Source organism: Mustela nivalis (genome assembly GCF_964662115.1).
Source record: "Mustela nivalis genome assembly, chromosome: 10".
NCBI classification, from domain to species: domain Eukaryota; kingdom Metazoa; phylum Chordata; class Mammalia; order Carnivora; family Mustelidae; genus Mustela; species Mustela nivalis.
Window position 1 is genome coordinate 11,876,583 of NC_139029.1, and position 26,464 is coordinate 11,903,046.

At 56.1% G+C, this 26,464-nt stretch overlaps 1 protein-coding gene across 1 annotated transcript in view; it reads left to right on the plus strand.

Annotated features, from left to right (window-relative positions):
• Positions 1-712: 712 nt before the first annotated feature.
• IGSF21 (immunoglobin superfamily member 21) overlaps positions 713-26,464 on the plus strand; it is a 232,699-nt gene continuing 206,947 nt past the window's right edge. The window contains exon 1 of the mRNA XM_082687603.1: positions 713-1,143. Coding sequence (XP_082543729.1) covers positions 1,074-1,143 — 70 coding nt within the window. The 5' untranslated portion in view covers positions 713-1,073. The remainder of the gene's footprint in view (positions 1,144-26,464) is intronic.

Below are 26,464 nucleotides of genomic sequence, written 5' to 3' on the forward strand. Positions count from 1 at the left end.
ACTCCTTAGGCCTGGGGAAAAAGTGTCAGGCCTGCCAAAAAGGTGAAAATGTGGTCTCTGCCAGGAGGAAACAACCAGTTCCTTAACCATTCTTGGCTGGATTCAAGAATGTGGCTATTCTTGGAAGAAAGGACACAATGTAACAATTTTGTTGGTACCTGGGGGAAGCCATCCATAATTTGGAAGTTTCAGAAGACTGATGCCCCTAATCCTGCCCACTAAGAGCATTAAGAAGTGCAGGGCCAGTCATGGGGGGCCACACCCTGCCTGCTCCGCTCCGTGCTCCGTGGAAGGCACAGCTTGCTCTCAAGGGAGGCTGCCTCCCTCAAACAGGCAGGGGTGTGGGGGGTATGACCCCAGGGAAGGGATTAGGTGGAGAGGCATCAGACGCAGTTGGCTTCTGGGGGCCAGGGGTGCTTGGCCAGCTGGGGGTGGGTGGCAGAGCTAAGGACTGGGAGAGTTGTGAGGAGGGCAACCCGGGGGGAAGGAGAGGGGGTGGGCGACAGGGAGGAGGGAGAGGGGGCGGGAGGGGGGAGCTCTCCTTCTCCCTGCAATAAATCGGCTTAGCGGACGAGAGCAGAACAGCCCAGAAAGGATTAAAGAAAAGTCTGTATAATACAGCGGAGAGCGCGGCGAGGGAAAGGCGGGAGGGCGGGGGGCGGGGAGAGGGGGAGGGGCGGAGGGAGGGCACGGGGAGGGGGGCGCTCGCGCCGCCGGGAGAGGCGAGCGCGAGGCGCAGAGAGCGCGGTTCGGCTCCAAACTCCGGCGCCGCAGCCGAGCCGACTCCGGGCCGCGGTGGGCGCCGCGCGCAGCCGGGGAGCCGGGAGCCGCTGCGCTCCCGGAGCACGGCCGGAGCGCAGGGTCGTGGCGCCCCGCGGAGCCCGAGCCGAGTCGAGCCCGGCGCCCCGGCGGCCCCGCCGCGGCGGCATGGGGGCGCCCCCGCGGCGCCCGGCGCTGCCCGCCATCGTCTCGGCCGGCGGCCGGAGGCAGGAGCGCGCCTGAGCCCATGGCGAGGGGATCTGCCGCCTCCGCCACCGCCTCCGCCCCGCCACCGCCGCCAGCTCCCGGGCACCATGCGAGCCGCCCCGAGCCTCCGCGGCTGCGCCTGCCTGCTGCTCGCCGCGATCCTGGACCTGGCGCGCGGTGAGTGCGCGGGCGCCCGGCGGGAGCCCGGGTGGGGGACGCGCGCGGGGGCGGGCCGCCGGGGAAGGGCGCGGGCCCGGGGCGCCCCGGAGAGGCTCGGGGTGCGAGCACTGGTCCTGGCGTGGGGGTCCGCGCAGTGGTTCGGCTCGGCGACAGAGGGAGGAGATCTCCTCCGGCGAGAGCGCTCGTGGGTCTGTGCCAGGGTGTGCGTGTGTGTGTGTGTGTGCGTGTGTGTGTGTGTGTGTACGAGCGTGTGCCTTTGTTGCGTCTATGGGTGAGGGTGTCCGGGAAGGAGCTGTGTGCGGGAGTGCATTTAGAGATGTGAGTGTGCGGATGGGGTGTTTGAGTGTCTGTGTCAGTTCCACGGAGAAGGTGTGCGTGTGAAAAAGAGTGAGCCAGAGTGTTTGGGGGTGTGAGCGGTGCCAGCTTCCAGGGGAGGTGTGAAGTGTGAGAGCTTGTGTCATTGTATGTGTGAACGTGTTGAAGGGTGGTGAGTATGCGAGGTGTGGCGTTTCTCGCGGGTCCCAAGTGTGCGGGTCTCTTTAGGGGTGTGTGGCAGAGGATGACTACTGCTTTGTGGGGGGGGGGGGCGATTGTGCGTGCATAGGATGGGGGATGTGACACTTGGGCAGGAGTGTGCGTGGATCTGGGGTGTGTGGAGGTGCGGGCGCGTGGGGGTTGTGTTGCTTCGTGGGCCGGGAGTGTGTGTGCCGGCGATGGAGCGTGTGGTTTTAGTGTAGAGGGAGGTATGGATGGGTCTGGGGGCAGAGAATGTGTGAGCAGCCGTGTGTGTGTCCCGCATGGACTTGGTCTCAGGTAGACTGAACCAGCTGGGAGGAGGTGGAAGCAGAGCGGGGTCCCCAGAGCAAGCGATCGGTGGCTCCGCAGCTCCGGGGTCCAGGGCTCGCGGCTGCCTCGGTGCCTCATGCCCGGCGCCGCCGTCTGGTGGGTCTTAAATGGTGCTGGAGCTTATCCTGGCGACCCAGGCACCTTCCCGGCAGTGAACCGACACCTGGGCTAGCAGCCCAGCAGGAGGGAGGCGGGACCAGCAAAGAGTCGAGGGCGTGGAGACCAGAGGGTCCTGGTCTCGAGTTCCCCGCTGAGCCTAGTGCCAAACCTGGGTGCCTAGAATCGGCCCCTCTGGAGTCACAACCTGGCTCCATGGTGATGGCGGTGCGGGGTGCCAAAAAGTAGCCACTGTGGCCAGGAGGATCTCAGCCCCTAGCCCAAATGAGTGATGAAGGCAGGGGGTCAACTCTGTCCTGGTATTTGCCTTGCCCTCTCTGGAGGTGCCTCACCAGGCTCTGAGAGTGCCTGGCACGAAGGGGTGTCCCCCTAAAATAACTCAGCCCCCAGGTCCTTGGAGAGTGCTGGGTCTGCATATGGGAGAAGCTGCAGAATCCCAGTCTAAACGGTGGTCTCGCTGGCAGAGGGCGGGGGGAGGGGTTGTATAACCCAGAAGAAATGTCAGGCCGGTACTTTGTCTCCCTACCCTTGGAGCAAGAGACTTCCCAAAGTGGATCAGAATCTCCCCCCAACTTTGGGGTGAGGGCTCCCTCCATCAGATGCCTCTAGAGGGAAAGGTTATATGGGAGAGGGGGTCCCGGTTCCAGCGCCGGCCACGGGGTTTGTTGAAAGGCACAGGAGCCCTCACCTGGACATTGCAGGGAGAAAGGATTAGGGTTTGGGGGCTGGAGGGGAGCACCCTTTCTTTCCCAGAATGTACAGAATAGACGCCACAGGGGGTGGCGACTGATGGTTAAAGCTACGTTGGGAAACGGGCTCGGTCAGGACCCCACCCTGAGCGCTCTACCCAGAACCCTCAAGCGGCGTTCTTTGGGCTGCAGGGCTGCGGAGAGCTGACCCGGCGTCCCAGCGCCTCCACCCGCTTTGCCCGCCCCTGCAGGCTGCGGGGGTGGGGGGGCAGGGGCTCCGGCGCGGATGTTGGGAGTTTTGGGGCAGGGGGAGCCGGCGTAGCTTCGAGCTCCTAGTCTCAGGGTGAAGAAAAAGCGCCGACCCGGATCACGGAGGGGAAACTTTCCGAGACTGGGGCGCAGGCAGAGGTTCTGCGCCACCGGGGGGCCCTCTTCTACGCAGAGGAAGAGAGAGTCCTTGAGGGTGGGGTCCCTCCTTCCCCCGCTTCCAAGTCTGCGCACGAGGGGGCGGAAGGGTCAGCAGGAGATGCAAGAGGCCGGCTTGCCAGAGGAGGGCGCCCTTCCAGGATATGACCAAGAACTGTGCACCTGGCCGTTGGCTTAGCCGGGCCACCTGCCAGGGGGGCTGCCTGGGGGGGGAGGAGAGGGTAGAATCCAGGGCCGGCATTCCGAAACCTGCCTTCCATTTGGCGGGGGGGGGGGGGGGGGTGCGTGTCGGCGGTGGCCACTACTGAGTAGGGGCATGGCTCGCGTGCCCTCGCCTGTTGTGCCCCTAAGGGTCGCAGACAAAGGGGCTCAACTTTGGAGAGGTGGGTCTGTGCATTGGGGAAAAGGACTCCGCCGCGCACAGGATTGGCTGGGCCATAATTTCTGCCCCTAACTCACCCTCCCCAATATCTGACTCTGCAGTACAGAAACCCCAATTTCTCTCTTCTCCCAGATCACCCGGGAGCCCCCGAGGCGTTTTCAAATCTTCGGGCCCCAGATTCCCCTGCCTGGGCACTTCCGGGAAGGAAATCCGGCAGTTGAGCCTGTGCAGTGGCCCGGAAGAGAGGGCAGTGGCGGGGGGCGGGGTGGAGGTAGGGAAGAGAGTGATTTTTGGTTCTGCTTCCTTGGGCCCCCGGAAATTCTCGGCGAAGAGTAGTGGGTGGGCAAGCTCGGTTGGGGCGACCCAAGGTCCCCAGCCAGTGGCCCTGGCAGTTCTGTCTCCGCAGCCGCGTGTCAGCAGGTGGGTGGGTGTCGGTGCTGGCCGAGGCTGCCGCAGCACTGAGACTGCGGGGCCTGTGCCCGCCCGAGCTGCGGTGCCGACTTTTAAGTTATTTATCCTTCCTCCCCACACCCACCCCACGCCCAGGGCACGGGGCGGGGGCTCGGACTCCTCTGGGTTCCTTGTCAGCCCCCGCCTCCCAGCGCCGCGCCGCGCCGCGCTGCGCTGGGCCGAGCCCAGAGTCGACTGCTCCGCCCCTGCTCCCCCAGCCGCCCCGCCCCCCCGCCTGGCCACACCCCCATCCATAAATCCCGCCCCTTTCCCACCCCAGCCGCAAACTCCAGTTTTTCCTGAGAGGTGGAACTAGTTTTCGCTTTTGAAGTGCAGAGAATGTTCAAGCTGGAAGCGACCTCCGCGATCACTTATTCAATGGGTCCGAAAACTCCTATTTTTTAGGAACTGATGATCACCGCCCCCTCCCCCCAAATCCTAATGCCTTGGGCAAGATGGCAGGCACAAAAGGAGAGCTGCCTGGGTTCCTGCGGGTGATGAGACTCCGCTGGGAGCGATCCTTACGCGCAAGTCTCCTGAAACAGACTGAGGTTGCTTCTTTCCTAGTATCTGGCAGGGAGTCTGGTGTTTCAATAGCCCCAATTGTGTGGCTCAGCGGCAGTGTGCCATGCACGTGCTGGCCGCTTCCCAGGCCTCAGGCAGCTGCAAGATGGGCTTAAGCTCCTTTTTTCGCAGACTAGGCAACTGAGGCTCAGAGTTTCACGACTAGTTAATGGCAGAAGTAGTGATTCCTTCCAGCTCCCTGCCTGGCCCAGTCCCAAGCGTTTTCTTTCCTTCCAGGGTTCTGTCCCTAAACCCCAGCTTGGAGAATCCCTTGGGCAGGGGCAGGCAGGCTACCAGTGATGCCTTAGATTGGCCTGGCTACCCTCAGCCCTCCATAACATCTGTCTCACACACAATTGGGGCTGTGGAAGTGGCTTCCTCAGGTTTCTGGATTATAGCCGTCCCAAATTGGAAGGCAGAAGCCGAATAAAGAGCCAAACAAAGAAGAGACTGGTTAGTTCTGTTCACTGGATTTCCTGGGCTCCATGTGGGTGTCTAACCTGGCTTACCACCCTACCCACCTCTGCAACACCTCCAGACCAAACACAGTGCTAAGCACTGGGAACATGACCTTGAGCACGGTGGGGGTGTCCCTGCCTTTATGGTGTTTACCACTTAGTGGAAAATGGATTCTTCACTGAGCCGGAGGAAGGGGCTGCATCTCCAACCCTTATTGAACTCTCACTGCTTCGTCATTCTTGTCTCGTTTAATCCTAACAACCACACAGAAAGGTAAAACTAGCCCTGTTTTGCTGATGAGGGAACTGAGTTTTGCAGAGGTCAAGTGACTTGTCCAAGGCCACTCGGTCAGTAAGTGGTGAGCAGAGAAGCGGACACAGGGCTGAGTCTCGCCCTCTGTGCCCTGGTGTCTCCCAGGGATGAAGATGCTCAGGCACTTCCTCGGCTCTGACCGCGTGGACCGTTTAGTGTGTAGTTCCCTGTCTGGCGTTTTACTCCTTACAAACCCTCACGAAGATAGAATTATCCTGTGCGTGCTTCTGCGCAGATGGGAGAAAGTGTTGTCTCTGTTAAGCCTTCCTCGTTGTCAAGACAATGAATGGGCATCCCTTGTGGGCGGGGCACATCCGAAAAAAAAGAGACTTCGATCTTCCTCCCAGCAGTGAGAGAGGTTGGGCATGTTCCCGAGAAGATGAATGGCAGTCCAGGGGGAAATGTGTGGACACTTGCTAGATGCTAAATGATTGACATCCCCTGCAGGAAGTTCCTGGGGAAGAGTGATTCCTTGAGGGATCCAGGGGATGCTTCACGGGGGAGGGACGACTTGAGCTAGACCTTGAAGTAAAGAGAGGACATGAAAAAGCTCAGGGTAAGGCGTGAGCAAAGAGCTGGAGGGTGGGGTTGTGCGTGGTGGGACCAGTGCAACTCAAGACTGGCCTCCCCAGAGTCTGGTTGAGAACTGGGAGAAACAAGAATCATAGTATGGATAGCTACCATTTGTTGCACACCTATTAAATGTTCTTTATGCATTAAAAGCTCTCGGTAATATGTGAGGCAGTGCCATTAGCCATTTTTGCAGATGAAGACGAGAGGCCGGGGATCTTTCTCTTTCTCCCTCCCTCTCTCTCTCTTTGGCTTCTTTTCTTGTCTTCCTTAAATAATGAATGAGGCTCGGGATCTCTTTTTAAGTGCAACAGATGGGAGTTTCAAACCCAGGTCTGAAGCGATCCAGAGACACTGCTGCTCCCAGAGGAGAGGAGAAACTAGTTTTTCATCACTGGAAGGAGGAATACAACAGTCTCTCTCCACTTGCTAGAGGATGCGAAGCCTTCTGTTTTAAAAAGACAAATGTCAGCGGTGGAGAAACACACAGCATCACTTCCTAAGAGCTGTCTGCCTTCAGGATGAAGGTCCCGGGAAGGAGCAGGGGAATGAGGTCCCGGAACCCACCTTTATGCTCTCAGTGGGGTCCAATAGCAGAGGGGGCGTCCATGATCACCAAGACCTCCTGGTCAGGATTTTGTGGACGGAGCAAATAAATCCAATGTGGCTGGAGCTGGAGGTACACAGAGCAGCAGCCCCAAGGGGCGGGAAAGGACACTGCAGTCCCCAGGCAAGGAATCTGATCGACCAGCCATTCCTGCATCCACCGGTCACATACTAGATTTGTGCTGGAAATCATGCACACACACGCCTCCTTACTGCCTGCTGTCTTGGTAAGCCACCCCAAGAGGAGCCCATCAGGCACTCGCCCTGGGATATGGACCCAGAGCAGAGGAAGACTGAGAACCCCCGTAAAGGACCCCTTGCCAGTGAGGAGTCCCCAAGGAACTGTACTTCTCTGGTGCCCTGAGGCTAATAATGATGGGACCTACCCTCCAGGGTGTTCACAGGATGGAAAGAGTCCTTACATGCAAAGCGCTTGGCTCAGTCCTGCGAGCTGTGCCGATGGCAGTTTTAACTGTGGTTGTGCCAGAGTTGCTGTGCCCCAAACTGCATGGGTCTTTCCAGTGCCTGGGGCTTCCACTTATCCTCGTGTTCCAGAAACTTCCATGTTCCACCTGTTACTTTTGAGGGCCTTGAGCTGTCCAGAGTTGGTTTCTGCTGCTTGCAAAACAAGGACCCCATTGATCCTTTCCCAAGGCATCATGAGCCTCAGAGCCTGGAATGGCTCCTGGTCTACTAGCTGGGGGGTGATTGATCCCCCCACCAGCCCCCTGACTTCCCTGGGAGGTCCATGGCATTGGCACTGCCCCTCGCCAACAACCGAGTAGAGATGCAAGTTGTTTCTCTCAGTGGGATGCGGAGATGGAGTCAGTCTTGCCGTGAACCTCCTGTCCCCTGCCCTGGGACACCCCATGAAGGCAGGGGGCCCTGGCCAGTCTCCGCGCTAGTGAGTCTTCCCCATAAAAAGCATAGTGGGTTCTCAATGAAGCTTGTTTGTTTGGGTGCATAAACCATCTTTGGCCTTCAGACATGGGTGTCCTGGTTTAGAAGAGACTTCCTACAGAAACAGGCATGGAAAGATTAACAGCACGTGAAATTTGGGCTGGATTCACAGGTCAACTTCCCTTTGGCAAGGTTCTCCTCCTGGAACTACAGGCCTGTTCTCTCAGATCATCCCAAAGGGCGGAGACGCTGGTTCCAGACATCGTGTCTATCTGCTGGTAGTCCCGAGAGCTGACCAGATGCTTCCGTACCTGGCAAGTCACCGAGCCCTCCCAGAACACATGGAGGCAGCCACTCTCCTGCCCATTGAGCAGGGAAACTGAGGCACGGGGAGGTGAAGAGACGGGGGTGGGAAGTGGCTTGAGTGGGATCTGGGTTTGGTGGCTGTGTGCCCAGCCTTCCTTCCCTCCGCCACCAACTCTGCTGCGTCACGGAGCCCACCGAGGTCTGGAATGGGACAGGCCAGCTCCCAGGAGCTTTCAGGCCAGTAAACCGACCAGAAAGTATGCTCTATGGGCTGGATGTGTAGGCACTTTGCTGACGTGAGGTTCTCTCCTCCACTGCTGTCCAGAAGAGTATCACATCCCCAGTCCATCAACGAGGAGCCTGGTGTGTCCGGGCCACACAGTGGGGAGACCAGAGCCCACCGTCTCTCTGCTCCACAATCTTGGCCTGCTCAGAGGTTTCTGGCCTTAAACTTCACCCTGTCTGGCCCTGCCCCAGTTTTCACCATTTCTTGGCTCAGAGAGGAGACCTCTGCCCTTAGCCAGCACAGCCCCTGACCACATAAACCTCCTTCTAGTTTCTGTCCCCTACTTCCCTGCCCTCCATAACTCCTCCCCTTCCCCCCACTGACTCAGGTGTCCCCTAAAAGTGTTGACAGCAGCACTTTGGGCGATACTGTGTTAGAAGAACCCTCCTCTGGGGCTGGGGATGCCTTAGGGCCAGTGTCCCTGCTGAACTGAGAGCTCTCGAGGGCACCCCAGCCTTGGCTGGAGCTCTCCCTGCACCCCAGCCTTGGCACGAGGCCTGGCTCTGGGCGGATCCTTACGATATGTTTGATGAATGAGTGGATGATCGCCCCCTCCCCCACTGAGCCTGAGTTTTACACACCAGACCTGGGCCTGTTTCCCAACCCTGACCAGTCACCTCTGGAAAGCACTTTCTGGTGTGAGAATATGCCCATTGTGACAGTTCACCATCACTCACGCTGGCGTCAGGGCTGGCATCTGGGGGATGAGTCAGCAGGGGAATATGGTAGGAAGTCCAAAGGGCTTCCTGTTCCCTCTGGCTTCTCCTGGTGGAGGGGGGCTGTTCTTGCCTGGGAAGAGTGGGGGTTTGGGGAAGAAAGCATGGAAGGAACCAAGGAAGGAAGGAAGGAAGGAAGGAAACTTGCTTGGAGCAGCTTCTGTGTATCCAGCCCTGTGCCGACCTTGTTCACGAGTGCTGTCCTATTAAATCATCCCAGAAACTTTGGGAGGTCCTATGCTTCCCATCTGACAGATGAGGAACAAGGCTTGGAGAGACTGTGATTTGCCCAAGGTCCCACCACTTGTTGTGGGGTGTGGGGGTGGGGCCTGGACTCACACCTAGGCATTGACTGGCACAATCTTGGCCTGCTTTCCAGACTCTGAATGGATCCCATTGGTGGCCTGAAATCGACCATAGCGGGAGTATTTACACCATGGAAATCGGCAGGCACTCCAGAGCAGAACTCCCCTTAATCCGCAGCTGGCTGTTAGCCTTTGGTGGCACAGCCCTGGGCAGGCTCGTCCTTCCTCAATCGCTGTCTCTCTGGGCAGCCAGCTGGAGTTAATGGACTCGGGTTTCCATCTGAACCGGGTTCAAGTCCCAACATGGCCACTTCTTAGCAGAACATACTGGAGCCAGTCACTCCCTTTCGGAGTCACAGTTTCCCCATCTTTTGAAAGTGGAGGGTGTCGTGAGACACATGAGATTCTACCTGAGAGCCCTTGGCAGGTAACCTGCCCTTGGGCCATGGCCCCTCCCTTCCTCCTGACCCTTCTGACCCTTCCACCTGTCTCATAGGCCAGGTGGACTCACACTTTCTTCTCCCCACCACCCCAGCCCTGGAGGTGGACTCAGGAACCAAGTCAGGGATTCCAGTCACTTCCTTGAATGGAGCAGCTGCCCTAGCCTCCTGCTGGGCTGGCAGAGACCTCCCTCAAGGAATTTCAGGTTATTGGCAACCCCACACAGCCCGGACTCATTTGAGAACAAGAAATGATCGTGTGTAATAAATAGCCAATACAGGGAGAGCATGGGTGATTTTTCGGGGGCTAAAGGAGTGGCCCAGCAAGGTTCTGAGGGATTGAGAGCATCCTGATGGCTAAGGGGGGTGTCCCGGGCAAGGGGACAGTTTGCACAAAGGCCCGAAGGAAGGAGTCAGAGGGCTGTCTAGGTGCGTAAGGGGTTGAGAGGCAGTGAGCCGGCTGACCTCACTTGAGCATTGGGTGCCTGTTGAGAGGCTGGAGATGAGGCTGGCATTGTTGGCGGAGGTCTGTGTGCCAGGGGCCGGGGGTCTGGATTCAAGCCTGGGGACTGCAGGGAGCAGTTGAAGAGAGAAGAGTGACATTCCCAGAGCAGCGTTCTAGGAAGATGAATTGGTTTTTCTGGGCCACCTGAAGCTGGAAACTGTTTGGAACCTCCGTTGGGTTATAAATGGTTGCTCTGGAGTGCCCAAAGAGACAATGGCCTGAAGGAAGAAGTGCTGTCAGTGGGGACCGTTCATCTTACCCGGCGTGTCCAGACCTGGCAGGGAGGAAAACCGGGCCCCGCCAAGATCACACGGCCCGGCATGCGGCTGCTGCAGCTGGAGCATATACCTTGGGCTTGACCCGAGAGTCATGGGAATAGCTTTTCCCGGGGAGAAGCTTCTAGCTCTCCAGGGAGCATGGGCGCCGGCGTCTGACCTAGGCTCAGACCCTCTTTCCACCATTCACCCAGCACATGAACTCAGCGAACCCTTCACTAATCTCAGCCTCGAATTCTCCCACTGAACCCCAGCTCGCCATGGTGGCCTGGTGGAGTGGGGACAGCTGGGCGTGGTAAGTGACTTACCATGAGGAGACCACAAGCTCGGTGCCCAGCACACAGGAGGCGTGTGAGAAATGGCTGCTGCTCTTAGGGTGATGTCTGCCTCCGCGCCATGTCACCAAGTGCGAAGGTGAGGAAGTGTTGGTGAGCCTCGGGGCCCAGCCAAGGGCGTACATTGTAGGTGTCCCTGCTTGGAGCCCTCAGTGAACCCTCATTGGAATTACACAGGGTTGGAATTACAGAGCAAAAAGGGAGCCGAGAAATTACTGACATCATCGCCTTCCTTTGATTTTAAGTTGGGAAAACTGAGGCCAGGGAGAAATGCCTCTCTGTCATTGTGCACACTGTGTGTGATATGGGGACGGTCCGCGTCCTGCGGGCCACCCCAGGGCTCGATCAGGTGGCCCCACCACCCTCAGAGTCTTCCGTGGGGGAGGCCTCAGGGGTCCCCCAGCCTTGGGTGGAGATCTTGGCGGCCCTCCGGAGGGAGCAACCCCCAAGCCTCATAAATCACGGGAGCAGCTTGGGAGTCGCCAGGGAGAGAAGCAGCTGAGGCTTTGGGTTTTTTTGTTCCTTTGCCAAGCTGTCCACTTTGCCCTTTTGTTTCTCTTTCTGCAGAGGCACTCCTGCCCCTCCGATGGGGGTTGTTTGTCACCAGTCGTTGGCGCCTCCATTATGTCCCCAGCGCCGTCTCTTCCTCCCCTCTCCCTCATGCTGCCCCCAGAGGAAGGCGTCCATCACGGGCTGCCCTGGCATCGTGCTGGGCTGGCGGGGAGGGGCTGCGCGGGAGCTCGGGGACACTGGCAGGGTGAAGACTGACCAGCGGGACCCAAGGGTGGACGGCATCCTTATCAAGAGCTGGAGCTTGCTGTCCGGGTGCACGGGTTGTTGTCGGGAGTGTGGTGGGACCTGTACGGATAGCCTCAGGCCAGGCACCTGGCTCTGCAAACTCCCAGAATTTTAAGCGGTGCATAGTCACTCAGCCCCTGACATCACAGGCAGGGGCAGCGGGAGGGAGGTGGGAGGCAGGGAGCCCCCAAAGCCACCACATCACAAAGCATTCTTTGTTCGCTGGGGCAGCAGAGGAGTGGGCTGGGGCCCAGCTCGGAGAAGGGGAGGCTGGGGAAGGCGGATTCCTGAAGCCCAGTTGCCCAATGGGGAAGAGTTCTCGGTTCCCCGGACAGTCTGAGTTGCAGAGAGAGCAGGTTCTTGTTGCAGGAAGCCGTGGAGTTCGTCTGTTGGTTCATTCATTCCTTCATTCAGTCATTCATTGACCCCCTCGCTGGAGCAGCTGGTGTGAATTAAATGCTTCCTGGGGGTGATGCACTGGGCTGTTCTAGAAGTTTAGAACAGAATGAACAGGCCAGTCCTTGCCCTCCTGGGGCTTACAGTCCGTGTGGCCATGGGCCTTGGTGTAGACACAACTACACCAAGTGTCTCAGCTTTTATTTAACAGAATTGACCAAAATTCAGTTCCTGCGGTCTCCCCCATCACATGCCAAGTGCTCAAGAGCCACACAAACCTCCCTTTTCGGACAGCACAGATGTAAACAGGACGTTTGCATCGTTATAGAAAGTTCTGGACAGGGCGGCTCCAGGGTGGGCAATGTTCCTCTTTGGGTGGGACCAAGGACTGGTCATAGGTGACAAGGAATCAGGGAGGGAGGGTCCTTCCATGTTTCTTCCTCACCCTGTCCTTCCACTGGTGCCAAGGAGAAAGCCTCAGGCTGATGATATCATGTCTTTAATGCCCTCTGTCACGTGCTGATCTGCGTTTCCAACAAAAACGGGTGTAACCAGTGAGCCCAAGGGAGTGAGAGTTGTAGTAAACTGTGTTTTGTTTTCATTGTAATTCTTGTAGTTACCCTCTGTTTAAGGCAAGGGAGGCTGGTTTGCCATTTGGGGCAGTGATTTAAATTCTCTCTTTTTAAAATGGCTTATTTAAGTAAAAAATGAGCCGAGTTAAAGAAAAATGTTAAGTACGCCGCAGAGCAGGTGGCACAGGGATATGGCCAATCTGGGAAGGTGGCGGGTGTGAGTGCCTGCCGCGGAGAAACCCATGTTCAGATGGAGCGACGCAGGCTTTGGAGGCAGAGTAGGGTTCAAGTTTCAGCGCCCCTGTGTGTGAGCTTGATGGCTCTGCCTCTGTAGTGTTCAGGGGCCAGCAGGAGCCACCAAGCTCAACTGGGGAGTCTGGGAGGGGGGGCTTCTTAAGGGGTCAGTTTGCAAGGGGCTTGGGGGGGCAGCAGCAGATGGCGTCACCCTGGGCTCCGAGCAGTGTGCGCCCCTGCTCCCACCCATAGACCAGAGAGGGTCATGCAGAGAGAGCCTCAGGCACCTGACGGGGAGTGGGAGGGAGAAAAACCCAACATTACCCTCTTGTCTTTGAACATTTTGCTGGTGCTGACCATTGACCAAACCCAGGGGGAAGCCCATAGAAGGGGGTCTCCCAGGTACAGAGGGCGAGGAGAGTGAAGCGGAGTGCAAACAGCAGCGATCTAGAACCATCTCACTAAGCCACAGTTTCCCCATCTATAAAATGGGGATGGTGCTACCTGCCCAGCAGAGTTGCTGTGAGGAGGGAAGGGACCACGTGGGTTGCTATTTATATGCATGGCAACAGCAGTAATACAATGCCTACCCTTGTGCCTGGTCCTCAGCTGATGCTAGATTTTTCTGAACTGAAAAGTAGCCTATGAGCATGGGTCCTTGGAAAGGTGGAACTGGCTTTTCAGGGGCACATGAACTTGAAGCAGCAGGTAACTTTGGGTTCATGGGGCAGTTTGCAGAAAGGACCCGCCTGCACTCCCCGCTCCCTGCTCGTGTTGACCTTTGCAATGTGTCATCTGTGCTCTAGACTGCTTGGTGGTCCCTCCACCTCCGTGTCCCCTGGTGCATCTCGCTGATTGATTACCCCACCCCAGGGCACACGGATTCGTCATCCTCCAGTCTATTTTCCACCCGATTTCCCACGGAGAGTTTCTTTCTCCTTAGATCCATTTAGGTCATCTTTCCTGCCATGCCCACTGGCTCCCACCACGTGCCGGCTGGTCCACATCTGTCATGAACGGGCTGCAAGCTAGCCTCCTTCCAAATGGAAAGGCAGGTGCTCTCCCACTGCTAGCCTCTCTCCCTGGAGGCTGCTTCCACCCTCACAGGTAGGGGAGGAGGGGGAGGCGAGTCAGGTACCCCTTTGGACCGCCAGCTCTTTATCCTTCACCCGAAAGCTGAGGATGCCGCAGCCAGTTTTAGTGGCGTCTTCTTGGTGCGGGTGGGGGTGGGGGGGACGGGTGGAGGAGGGGGGCAGTTCGCTGAAGGTCAAGGAGTAGCCGCCTTCCAAGATGATAACTTTCTTGGGGAAACTTCCCCCAACAGTCCCCTCTGCTCACAGTTCCTCCGTTGACAGAGGTGACTTTCCTTAGGCCCCTCGATTTTCCTTTGTCTGGCCTTTTTCCCATCTACCTTGACTGTTCAAAATGACTTTGATGGGCGCTAATTCTGCCGGTTGAAATTCACGAGACGCTTTACACATTCGGTGCTTTGCTGAAATTGCTGTGACAAATACCAGTGGCAATTTCTTCCCTGGCTCATTCTCTCATGTGCTCCGGGCAAGACAGGGTGCCCTGCCCCTCGCCAACCTGCCATCTGGCGACACCGCCATCCTCCGCCAGCCCTGTGACCTGCCCTGCCCCGGCGCAGGTGGGTCTCAGCCCCGCCTGCTGGCTCAGTGGCAACGCCACCCTTCCAAGGAGGACCGGTGGCTCCCCAGGGATGAACATCCGTCGGGAAGAACTTCACCAACGGCCCCATCAGGTCTCAAGCTGGCTGAAACCACATTCTTTTGTTCTGTCCCCTTCCCATCTACCTGACTGTCCTGATGGGCTTTGATGAGGATTTGTTGCCCAGCTAACTAAGGGCTGGGTCCTGCAGACTGGGTTTCTCTCCATGCTGGCTGTGGGGTCTCCAGCTTAGCCCCAAGGTGCGACTTCTGGCTTCTTGGGGTAGGATCCGGGGTCTCCAAGGTAGCTTTTGTCACCCATGAGTCTTATCTCCCTGGGTGCTGGTGCCTTCTGGTCGGCCCGTTCTGAGCCGCTCCCTGTGGAGCTTCATGGCATTTGTCCTACGTAGCTGTGTCCCATCTCTACTATTATTCACATCATCATTTTCTTAAAATCAAAGCTAAATTAATTTCCTCTTTGTTGACTTGTCTTGCGTAAAGACATCATGTATAGGTGTGTTATACTGAGTATATTTTTTGCTTAATTCGTAGTAAGATAACATGTAACTATTTGAGTTTTTAAAAAAGCTTCCTCCTACCCCCTACCATCCTCAAGAGCCACAATGGAAAACACCAGTGTGGTAGAAAGGGCACCAGCCTCACACTTACCAGCCCCAGGTCCCGATTTCAACTCCTCCGTTAACTTGCTGGCTTACTGCCCCCCCTCCTCTGAGTCGTAGGTCCCTAATACAAAGGAGTCAGTCTGGACGATTCCAGTTCTAAGATTCTATGATGGGCAATAGGGTTGGAAAGGGGAATCTCATCTACGTCCACAATGTCTCCTTTAAGACATGTTCAAATTACCCTGGGATTTCCACCTTTAGAAATTCCCTCCCATGGACCCCTTCTTTCCTGCACTCATTTCCTGCGCACACCTATGGCCTCAGCTCCGATCCATCCCACGGTCATTGCTCTGGGTGGGGCCCTGCGCTAAGACTGACACAGCAGGGATAAATAAGACCCAGGGCCTGCCTTCAAGGAGCTCGCAGTCTCCCGGGGCAGCTAGGCAGGCAGGCAGGTAAACTGGGGTATGATATTGGAAATTCTAAAATTTAAATAGCTGCCGAATCCTTGGAGGAATGCAGATCGGGAAATAATGAATCTGCCTGAGGTTTGGGGGAAAGTTGCGTATCACTCGAAGGGGTGACACATGACTGGGTCTTGAAGGATGCCTAGGAGTTGGCCAGGCTAAGGAGGAGGTGGAGAGATTTTTAGGAGGATGTAACAGTAGAGACAAAGACTCATAGGCTGGAAAGGGCTTGGATTACCTGGGAGTATCTGGGTTGACAGTGTTGGAGGGTACGTGTTGCAGGAAAGAAGCAAGGCTGGAGGTGACATAGGGGACAGACAAATCAAGTGCATTTGCTGGAGGTGGGTTGGTCTTGCCCCTGGGTAGGTTTTCCAGGTCTGGATCCACAGGCCGGCTGGCACTCACAGAGGCCCTGGGGAATCTGCTGGCTCCACCCTGGGAAGGAAGATTCCTCTTTTCCCACTGAAGAGACCTCTCAGGGCCATTTGCCGCATAGAGACGGGGGAAAAGGCTGTGCAGGCAGGCTGTGCAAGCAGGGAGACATTTTCCTCCAGGTTGGTCTCTTCAAAAGATACCCCCTGCTGTGAACCTGGGCTCAGACCCCTGGGACAGCACCTGGTTACAAAGCGGCCTCTCTCAGCTATATGGTTGTAGGAAAAGACTCCTGGGCTGGAAATCGACAGAGATATAGGTCCAGGCTCTCTACCTGGGCCTTCTGGATGTCTCCTGCAAAGGGGTGAGAGCAGGAACCACGTGATGAACACTGGCTCTGTGTGCGCAGGCGCTGTGGGAGCTCCTGTTCGTGTTAACTACTCCTTGCACCAGCTTCCAAATAGCCCCCTGGGAGGCGTGTGCTACTGGGATCCCCATTTTACCGTAGAAGAAACCGAAACACAGAGAGGTTAAGCCACTAGCTCAGGGTCGCACAGTTATGAAGTGGCTGTGCTGTTTTGAATCCGGAATGTCTCACATTTTAACTGCTTTCTATGCTCTCTGGCAGAGATCCCTTTCTTTTGTGATCCCAGGACTCTCCAGACTTCCCATCATGATCCTACACAGCTCTCAGGGGCTTAGGGACTCTAGCCGCAGCCGGAGCTGGGCCTGGGCTCCACGGCTGCACCGCAGTGGAACGCCACAGGCCCAGCCCCTCCCAGCGTCAGCAGTCATGGGGTGGCGGTCCAGCTCTGCTCTGTTGTTTCTGGCCTTGTTATTATTATTATTTCTTTCCAGCATGCTGCTAAAAGCTTCCCGCAGTGAGCGCGCATCCCAGCTCTTTAAAATTTTAAGGGCTTTACTTAAACAATGTTATTTCCCTCGGAAAGGAGGTAGAAGAGGCATATGTGGCGGTTATATTTAGTGCAGTGTGTGGGTCTGAGCACACGAGTGTTTGGTGGGCCTGGAGGTGACTAGGGAGGGGTGTGTGTGTGTGTGTGTGTGTGTGTGTGTGTGTGTGTGGCAGTGGGAGGGCCTGTAGCTGGCCTCCCCCTCTCCTGTCTCCCAGAAAGCATAGCCTCACAGAGAGCCTATTGCGCGGTGTTCAGAGAATAGGAGGATGGATGCCACCTGCAGGGAGCCGCTGGGGAGGCATAAAGCTGGACAGAGAGCTCCATCCTCCGGCCATCCTCCTCAGCCCTGGAAGCATGGTGGTCCTAGCTGCCCTGGGGCCTTTGCACATGCTTTCCCCACCCCCTCTGCTGAAATCCACCTCCTTTGGACTGAGGCCCGTTCATTATTCAGATCTCACCTTGGACATCACTTGATCCATTCATTTCACAAATACTTTCTGGGCACCTGCTATGTGCTCAGCACTCAGGGGGCACGGGTGCCCTTTGTGACTTGTGTTCATGCCCCCTGCACCCGGCACGGGTCCCGGGGCTGAGCAGGCTTTAGCAGTGTTTCTGGAGCTGATGAAAGCCCGAACAGATGCTGTGGGATCTGGAGAGAGGATACGGTTGTCCTCCAGGAGCTGACAGCCTTGTTGGAATTCATACCAGTGACACCGTGAAATGGGAGAGAACCTGTTAGGCCTGGCAGGGCTGTACTGGTTCGGTACAGCGGGGAAGAACTCCTTCCTGCCTTCTTCTCCGTCTCATAGCTTGGGTCCTTACCCTGTTCCGGGCAAGGTGTGAGGCACTGGGGGTGGAGGGGAGGCTAGAGAAAGGCAGAGCCCAACCCCGCCCTCCTGGCGCTTCGCTTCCACAGTGCACGATTCACACATGCATGAGTAGGAGTTTTCACGGACAGGCGGGGGGAGTGATAACCACAGTGTGAAGGGCGAGGCCTGGATGCGGCGATGACCATGTCCAGAGGTGCATGGGGGTCAGGCCGAGCCCAGTGACCAGATACCTAGGGGCTGCAAACACTCAAGGGCCGTAATCACGGACTGTGGGAAATGCGGGCACGGAGTGCCAGTGGATGTGTGGCAGTGACTAGGGGAGTCCCACGATCGGCAGGGACCCACACTCGGATTGTGGGGAGAGAAGCTGGGCCTTGGTGGGGGCGGGGGTGTTAGGTGGGAGTGGGCAGAGTTGTGGTTTTCAAACTGGGTTCCTTGGAACCCCAGCATCCCACCAAGGAACCCCCAGCCTCACTTTGGGAGGCCAGAATGTGGGTCCATGTGAGAGTCAAAGGGGCCCTTGTCCCCAAATCAAGCCAGTGAGCCCTGCTTTGCCAGTTTTACAGACTGGGTTCTCTTCCCGCTCATGCCTTCCTTTGAATGGAGGAATGTGAAAATGAGTGTTTTTGGATGATGGAGGGGACCATCAGGGCTGGAGGAGGTTCTGGAGCTTTCCTGTCTAGGTGCAGCCCTCCTTTCACTCTATATGTGGCGAAACTGAGGCCAGATGTGCAAGTGACTGACCCCAGGTCACCAGCAGGAGGAGGCCGTCCCTGGGAGAAAAGCCTCGTGACTCGTGCCTGTCCAAGCTTGGAAAGGAAGCCTGGGGCAAGTCCACTCTACCCTGGACAGGAGGCCTGGGGATACTGTCCCCAGCGGGTGCCTGCCCCTCCCCCAGCCAGCCTCCAAATAGACCCCTATGAACCGTTCTCCTTTGTCAGCCCAACTGGTCTGCCCCACCCTCATGGGGGCCGGGAATGAGATGAAATATTTTATGATCCCACGCTTCGTTATGTTTTATTAAAAGTGCCCGTGCTGGCTTCCGCTGGTACATCTGCCAGGCCCGGTCCTGGGGCCTCCTCTCCCTCCCCACCCCCTCCCTTGCTGTCAAGAGGAGGCAGACAGCTGCTGCCCCATCCCCCAACCCTTCCCGCACAGAGCAGGGCCCCAGCCTGGCTGTCCGGTGTCCAGGAGATAAAGGGGAATCCTGCAGGTGAGGACAGATTGGGGGATTTAGAGCCATAATCCTGTGTGTTCACACATCCCTAACCCCATCTGGTCCTGCGGCTACCCCTGGAGGGGACAGGCGCAGAGAGGGGGAGGGGCAAGTCCAAAGTCACGCAGCACAGTTTGATGCACCTGGGCCTGCATTCCTGACCCTCCCCCTGTGCCTTGTGTGAATCTAAGATCAGGCCGACATCCCTCCCCAGGCTGGTCGTGTCCTATTCACCAGTGACCACTGGAGATGGCTTGCTCTCAGCAGGCTCCCAGTTTTGATCTGGGTGCCAGCAGGAAAACCCTTGCGCGCAGGTATTTCCGGCAGAGAAGCAGCACCCGTGTGCCTCCTGGTGCGGGGCACTCTGCCATATTGGGGGCATGGTAAGGGGGTGTTAAGGCGTGGCCCGCCTGGATCGGAATGGCCGCCGAGTACCCTGCTAGATGTGTCACCTGGAGCAAGGCATGTGACTGCTCTGAGCCTCTGTTTCCCTTCTGTAAAGTGGGAGTGACGATACCTACGTTGTTGGGGAGATCTGACACCTAATAGGCATTTCATACACGGCGGCAGTGGTTTTGAATGGGCTCCCCCACTACCGGTGAGAAGGTATTTAATCAGCTTTTCATTCAAGGAAAGTGGGAAGTGATCATCTTATTATTATTAGCTAATACTAATGCAGAAGGTGTTATTCATTTATTAAGGACTTACTGATTGCGTACTCTATACCTCAGGGCATGGTACAGTGCAAAACAATCAGAGCCTTGGGCTCATGGGGCTGACGTCCTGGTGGGCAACGCAGAAATGAACAGACAGTCAAATCACCTAACTGGACAAATGGGCACCATACTGAGGAGAAGGCCACAGGGTGGTGGGACAGGGCAGGGCTTGGGGGCAGAGTGGCTTCTCTAGACTGGGTGGTCAAGGACGGCTTCTTGGAGGGGGTGCCTTTGGAGCTGAAAAGGAAGAAGAGAAGCAGCTCTTACAAGTATGTGTTTGACTCCTCCTGATGGCATCTTCTCTGGGCCTTGCTTCCTGGTGCCTGGCGTCAGCCACCTGCCTTCCTGGGTGCCAGTGCTGTAAAGATGGCTGGGCCACAGCCGCACCCCCTTCTGCCTGGGGCTGAGGCCCAGTGAACCAGGAGGCAGAGGACTGCATTAGGCACCTTCCTGACCTGTTCTCATTGAGCTCTTGCCCACGTAGCAGGTGGATCTGTGTCTTGCTCCCTTTTGCGGGTAAGGAGCCTGAGAGCCCAGGAAACACAGCTGGTTTGAGGAGGGTCTGTCTGGGTCTGTCCCTCCTGAGTTAGTTTCCTCTTATGCTCGATGGCTGTGTGCACCTGTGAGTCTAGTGGATGCTGATGAGTTGGAAGCCTACTCCCCTCCTCCTAGTCCCGTGGGGCCCCTGGGTGCCTCTGGGCTGGGGCTGGAGCCCAAGCCAGGGGACTCGAGTGGGCTAGCAGGGCAGGGAGCCTGGAGTATTGATGGCCCTCAAAGCTGGCAGGTGTCAGGAGGCAAAAAGGTATTAATTAGCAGTTATTCCCTGGCAGTGAGGAGATGGATAGAGATTAAGGTGGCGGCCCGAGCATCCGTTTTGTAGCAGCCGAAAAGCAACAGTAAATCAGGGCTATGAATCGATACTGTAAGAGGGAGATATGTTTTAATCTTATTAGCAAGGCGGGAGAATTCCTCACTTGTGAGGCTGGATTGGAAGTAGGGAGTGAAGTGACGGGGGGCTTGGACCTTCTGGGGGGGGTGGCGAGCACCAGGATGGAGAACTCTGACCCCTGTTGGGAAAAGTCAGGGCGCGGAAGGTGGAAAGTCAGCACTGAGTCAGCAGAGGGGGCGGCCTGCCTTCTTCCCGAGGGTCTTGGCCGCAGCCCTGCACCCTTACAACCCCTCCCTGTGAACGAAGGGCTCCGGGTTGGGCATCAGTTCAACTGCTGGGCGTGGTTGGGACTCTGACTCTGGCACTCGGCCCAGCCACATCCACACAGTGGGCAAGGCTCTGAGGCCCCCAGAGTGGGGAAGGACAGGATGGGACGGTGATCGGGGTGCTCTCTGGGGAGCAGCCCCCACAGCAGGCACGGAATGCATGGCCTTTGGTCCTCCTGATGACAGACACCAGGGTGGGCGCTCTGGCCCTGTGCACCGAGGGAAACAGGTGCAGGCGAAGACGTCTGCTGAGGCATGGCGGGGCTGGGATTTAACCCCATATCTGGGTGGCCAGAGCCTGAGTCCTTTCCACTGGAGCACCAGACCACCCCCAGCAAAAGCGAGGGAAAGGCCCATGAGGTCCAGCCTCTAAGTGGGATGAGGGGCTTAGATTCGGGACAGTTTCTTTCTCCTCCTCTCCCAGGGTCAGTTCCTCTCTGCACACTGGGACAGAAAGTGCCTGTGGGAGGGAGCCTGGGATGCAGAGGACAAGGTGGGAAAAAACCCAGAGCAATCAGGATAACTCCTAGCACCTGCCTTTCTGTTCCACCCAGGGCAGATAACAATTACTATCTCTGGGTCTCGGTTTCCCCGTGAGATCTCGGAGGGCCTTGCTAGCTAGAACATTCTCAGACTGTATTTTTCTCTCCTTAAATGATCAGTTGCCTACTATGTGATGTAATCAGCATCCCTGGGTGCAAGCATTATTAGCCCCATTTTACATTAATGTGAACAGAGGGGCTCAGAGAGGGTTAGTGCTTGCCCAGGGTTACCCAGCTAGTGAGTGTGAGTATGTGTGTGTGTGTGTGTGTGTGTACAGATTTGGGGTAGCCAGTTGCTGTCTCTATCTCAGTAAATGTCCCATTTATTTATCTGCCTCACTCACTCCATGAAGTCAGTAAGAGTGGAGTTCAGGTTTGCCTTACTAATTTCTGCAACTCAGAATTCTGTGAGCACAGAATATGCTTTTATTAAATATTTGGATTGATAGATGGTTGGTTGGATGGGTGGATGGACGGGTGAATGGATGGATGGGGGGGGGATACACGGATGGATGAAATGATAATTAGTGAACCAAACCACATTGGTGTGACCTGTGACTAGGGAACCCAAATGTTTTTGGTTAGTCCTGTGGACATTCCTGCCTTGTCCACGGTGATATTCCCATTTCTTAGCATGGTAAGTGGCAAATGGTTTTCAGCTGAATGGAATTCTTATAAATCCTCTGGAAAGGTCAGTATTTGAATGTAGACCGAGCCTTGGAAGCCTCAGTGGGCAGGCAGAGGGATGGCCAAGAAGACCTGGGTGTATGCTAACTCCCGAAATTGGGAAATCACTACATAATTTTCCCCTGTCCGTGGATTCTGGGCCCTGGCTGCCTCTTGGGGCTACAAGAAAGGAGATTTTGCAGATTTCCCCAGAGCGTCATTAAAAAGTGTCCTGCCCTCTCCTGAGTGACCAGGGAGACTCCTGGCCTTCTCCTCTCCATTCTCGTCCCTGGCGGAGTCTGGGCCTATGAAGCAGACAGAGAGGCTCTGAACTGGCCAAGGAAGGGCGGTGGGGAGTCCACTGAGATGGGGTAAAGTGCCTCCCTCTCTTCTTGCCAGGCCACTGAGAATTTGGCTTTAAATTTTTAACCTAAATAGAGTTATATTCATTCTCTCTCCCACTAGATGCAAAGCGCTTTTTTTGAGCAATTAAGGAAAAGCATAAATCAGTCCGTTTTTAAAAGCTCAGGCCGACTTTGTGGCTGGCTAAAATTAGTGTCTCCATAAAGGAGGAGAAGGAGGGGGAAGCAAGAGCTGGATTTGGCTTCAAGACGTTCATTCACTGAGGCGGGGGGTGAAGCCAGGCTCCTGCCCTGTATCGGCCAGATCTCGGGCAGCCACGCTGTCCAGCCACACCTGACTTCTGCCAACCAGCACACCCTCTCTGTTCCAACCCCTGTCTCAGGCCTTTCCCGATCCTCTGGTATGGAGGAAAGAGAGTGGGGTTGTAGAGTGACTGGGCTTCACTGCACACCCACTGTGTGACCCTGGCAAGTTGCCTCACCTCGCTGAGCCCCCAGTTTCTGTGTCAGACAAATGCTACCTTCAGGCCTCCCCTCTTCCACCTGACTTTGGATCCACACAGCTCAGAATACGGAGTATTCTCCTCCCATGACCCCCTCCTGGCTCTGTGATCACACTCGGTCAGCGTACTGGCTCTCTGACCACAGCCCACTCCTTCGCTGGACTGGAAGCCCCCAGAGGGTCTCGTCTGCCTGTTCATCGCTGGCACATTATAGGTGTGCAGCCACCCTTTTTTGTTTTGTTTTGTTAAGAAATCCATAAGGATTGCATGGACCCACACTTTACTTCTCGGGGCTTCACTTCCTTACTGTAAAATGAGAATAAGAAACGTATTCTTTGCAAGTGAGTATTAAGTGTGATAAATCCTGTATCTGGGAGATCTTTATCAAGCTCTTATTACATTCTGGGCTTCCGGGAGGCAGCAGTTCAGCAGGACGGGTGTGGTCCTCCCTTCAAGGACCTACAAACCTGGGGCACCTGGGTGGCTCAGTGGGTTAAGCCTCTGCCTTTGGCTCAGGCCATGATCTCAGGGTCCTGGGATCAAGCCCAGCATTGGGCTCTCCGCTCAGCAGGGAGTCTGTTTCACCTCTCTGCCTACTTGTGATCTCTCTCTGTGTCAAATAAATAAATTAAAAAAAAAAAAAAAAAGGACCTTCAAGGACCTTCAAACCTTGTGGGAGAAAATGTGGTGTTCTAGCACCTTGGAGAGCGCCCCGCCCCACCACTTGCTCCTAGTTCAATGATGAACGGAGGAGTGGGTGAACGAGTGAACAAATGAATGAGAAGTCTCTCCTTCCGTGGCTCCCCTGACTCCCACCTGTAGCGTTTCCCCTATACCTTATCTGGGGAGTTGCCTTTTGTGCAATCAGTTTAGACCTGATTCCATTCTGGCTGTGTTGCCCTGCTGTGTGTCTCACCCTCTCTGAGCCTCCTTTTCCCACCTGCAAGGTTAGAGGGTGGGATGGTCGTCTCAAACTCCTTGGACTTGGGAGGGATGTTTTGGTCCCTTGGAGACAGGGCCTCAGAAGCTTCCGGGAGAGAAATCCTGTCATCTCCCGCCTCGCTCCTGGTCTGGTTCTTCTGTGGGTCTGGACTTGATGCCGACTCATCTCCCAGGGGGAGGGTTAATTACTCACAGGCACTATCTGTTCATCTCCCAGGCCTCTTATCAGGGACATAAGCGTTTAGGCAAACACATTAGGCCAAAGCAGGCCAGGCACATGGGAACCAGAGCCTTTTCACAAATATCTCTGGGCTTCTCTTGGTTGTGGAGGACGGATACGGATGCTGGACTATGCTCCTCATTGGGCCCTGACCCACACCTGCAGGACTGACCCACAGGTCCTGGAAATTCCAGGCACCCGAGTTCAGTCCTCCCCCAGGACCATGTTCAGCAAGACTGAGCTCTGGGCTGGCGCTTCCGCAGCAGCCCGCTCCGCGAGACAGACGGCACTCCGACAGGGCCTTAGTCAATCACGGCGCGCGAGAGAAATCCTACATAGAGTTCCACGGCCATGCCTGGGAGATTAGGGGATTCTCTGCGATTTAGATTGATCAACAGATTTTTCTGGAAGAAAATGGGGCTGTCACTGAGCATATGCTGTCTCTGGGGCCTGGGCTCTAACTCTCCCGTGCTACAGCCCACCCACCCTCCCACCGGCCAGTGAAGGGTCATGTCAGATTCCCTTCACGGGTGATGACTAGAGCCCCAAGGAAGCCAAGTGACTTCCTTTGGGGGATCTGGGGAAGGAATCTTACACTGTCTGGGCTCCTCAGGGGGCGGAGCCTGGGCCAGCTGCCTTCCCCCAGTGCTTATCTTACCCTGAGAGGTGGGTGCCATCTTTACCCATCTATACCTGAGGCCTGGGAGAGATTGCGAAGCCACGCCCTCCAGATCCCACTGTGGGGGAGGGGCAGCTCCGTATAGTCCACCTGGCTCCGGGAGTGGGGGCATCTGGGGGACCTTCAGAGTCCCTTTTCTGTGTACCATACTACAAAGTCCACGGACAGGATACCCTCTGGGGAAATGGAGAAAGAATTCATAGCCGTGATACATTTGCCTGGATTTCTACCGCATACCAGGGATTTTCGCGTTCTTATCATCTGGTGATCTTACCACAACCCTTTGAGGTAAGCAATATAGGTGTTTATTTAACAAATATTTATGTAGTGCTTACTGTGTGCCGGGCTTTCTTCTAAACACTTCATAAATATTCATGTGTTTAACCTGCATTAAAAACCCCACGAGTTAAACTCTGTTATATTCTGCATTTTATAAATGAGGGACTCGAGGCACAGAGAGGGGAAGGGACTGATTCAAAGCCACACAGATAGCGAGTGACGGAGCTGGGATTCCGTCTCCAGCAGTCCTGGCTCCTGGCTCTGCCCCCTTATGCCGAGGTCTTCTTGTCCTCAGATTTTCGGGTTGGGAAGGAGCTCAGAGTGGGGTGGGCAGAGGGAACGTGGCAGGGCCCAGCCTTGAATGACGCCGACCTGGGGTTGGGATCTGCGGGCCATCCCTGTGCCCCCTGCCCCAGGTCCCCCGGGGTCCTCAGCATGGAAGATGTTCTTTGTCTCGAAGCAAAGTTGGTGAGCTTGGATCCATTTCAGGGAAGTGTTCTTCTGTCCCAGGGTCGAGGCTGAAGGGAACGGGGCCCTAAGTGACAGACAGGAGCCCTAAGCGACAGGCACGAGCGCAGCGGGGATTAGCAGAGCAGGAGGCTGTGCCTGAGTCCCACACTCGGGCTATAGAATCAGCGAGCTTTAAGACCCTTATCTCACCGTGGATATCTAATAATCCCTCGCGGGACATGTGGCCTCTCTTTCTTCTGTTCCTCATCTTTGTCCTGCTGTTTATCTCACTCAGTCCCTGGAAGGCCTGGGAAGTAAGTGGGAATAAAGGTGGTAGGTACGACACAGGTCTCCGGTGTTGGGAGCTGTATGTAGCATTTGCTTTGGGTGTTCCCATCAATGCAGAGCCTGAGACAAGGATTTGGGTGCAGGTAGTTTACTGGGGAGGGACCCCAGGAAGCACCAGCAGGGAGGAAAGGAGTGAGGCAGAAGAAGGAAGGAAAACCGTACAAGGTATAGCCAGACTGCCTGGGAGGCAATGCAGGACGTCCCTCAGGATCACCCTCCCCAGCTGGGGCATTTGTCCAGCGTCCCCTTCCCTCACTGAATGAACGTCTCTTTGGGTGCTTTGCTGCCCTGGTCTACCCTGTGGGCCCAGGACATCCACAGTGGAGTCTCCTCTGCAGTGGGGCGGGGTACTCTCAGGACGCCAGCCCTGTGTCTGCTTTCTCACCCTATGATTGTGTTCCTGCCGCTACCACCACTGTGAGCTGAGCACCTGCTCTGAACCAGGCTCCTGCTCAAGGCTTTCCCTGAATTATGGCACCTAAAATCTCTTTTCTGTGGACTTGACTGACCTTCTGCAAGTCAGGAAACTGAGGCACAGCATCTGTGAGAGAGTAATATTCAGACCCAGACATTCCCTCATCAAGCCCTTGATAAGCACCTGGTCGCTGTGGGCCCAGTCCTGGCGGGAATGCCAAAACCCACATCCATAACCGTGTCCTCGGCATCTCTCCAGGGCATAGAGGCTGTATTTTCCAGATTCTCCGGGATGGTCCCTGTTGCAAGTATTTTTTTTTTTTTTTGTCCTTTTCAATACGGATAGTCTGTGACATACATAATCAAATGCATGCAAATGTTTAAACCTTTGTAAGACTTTTTGC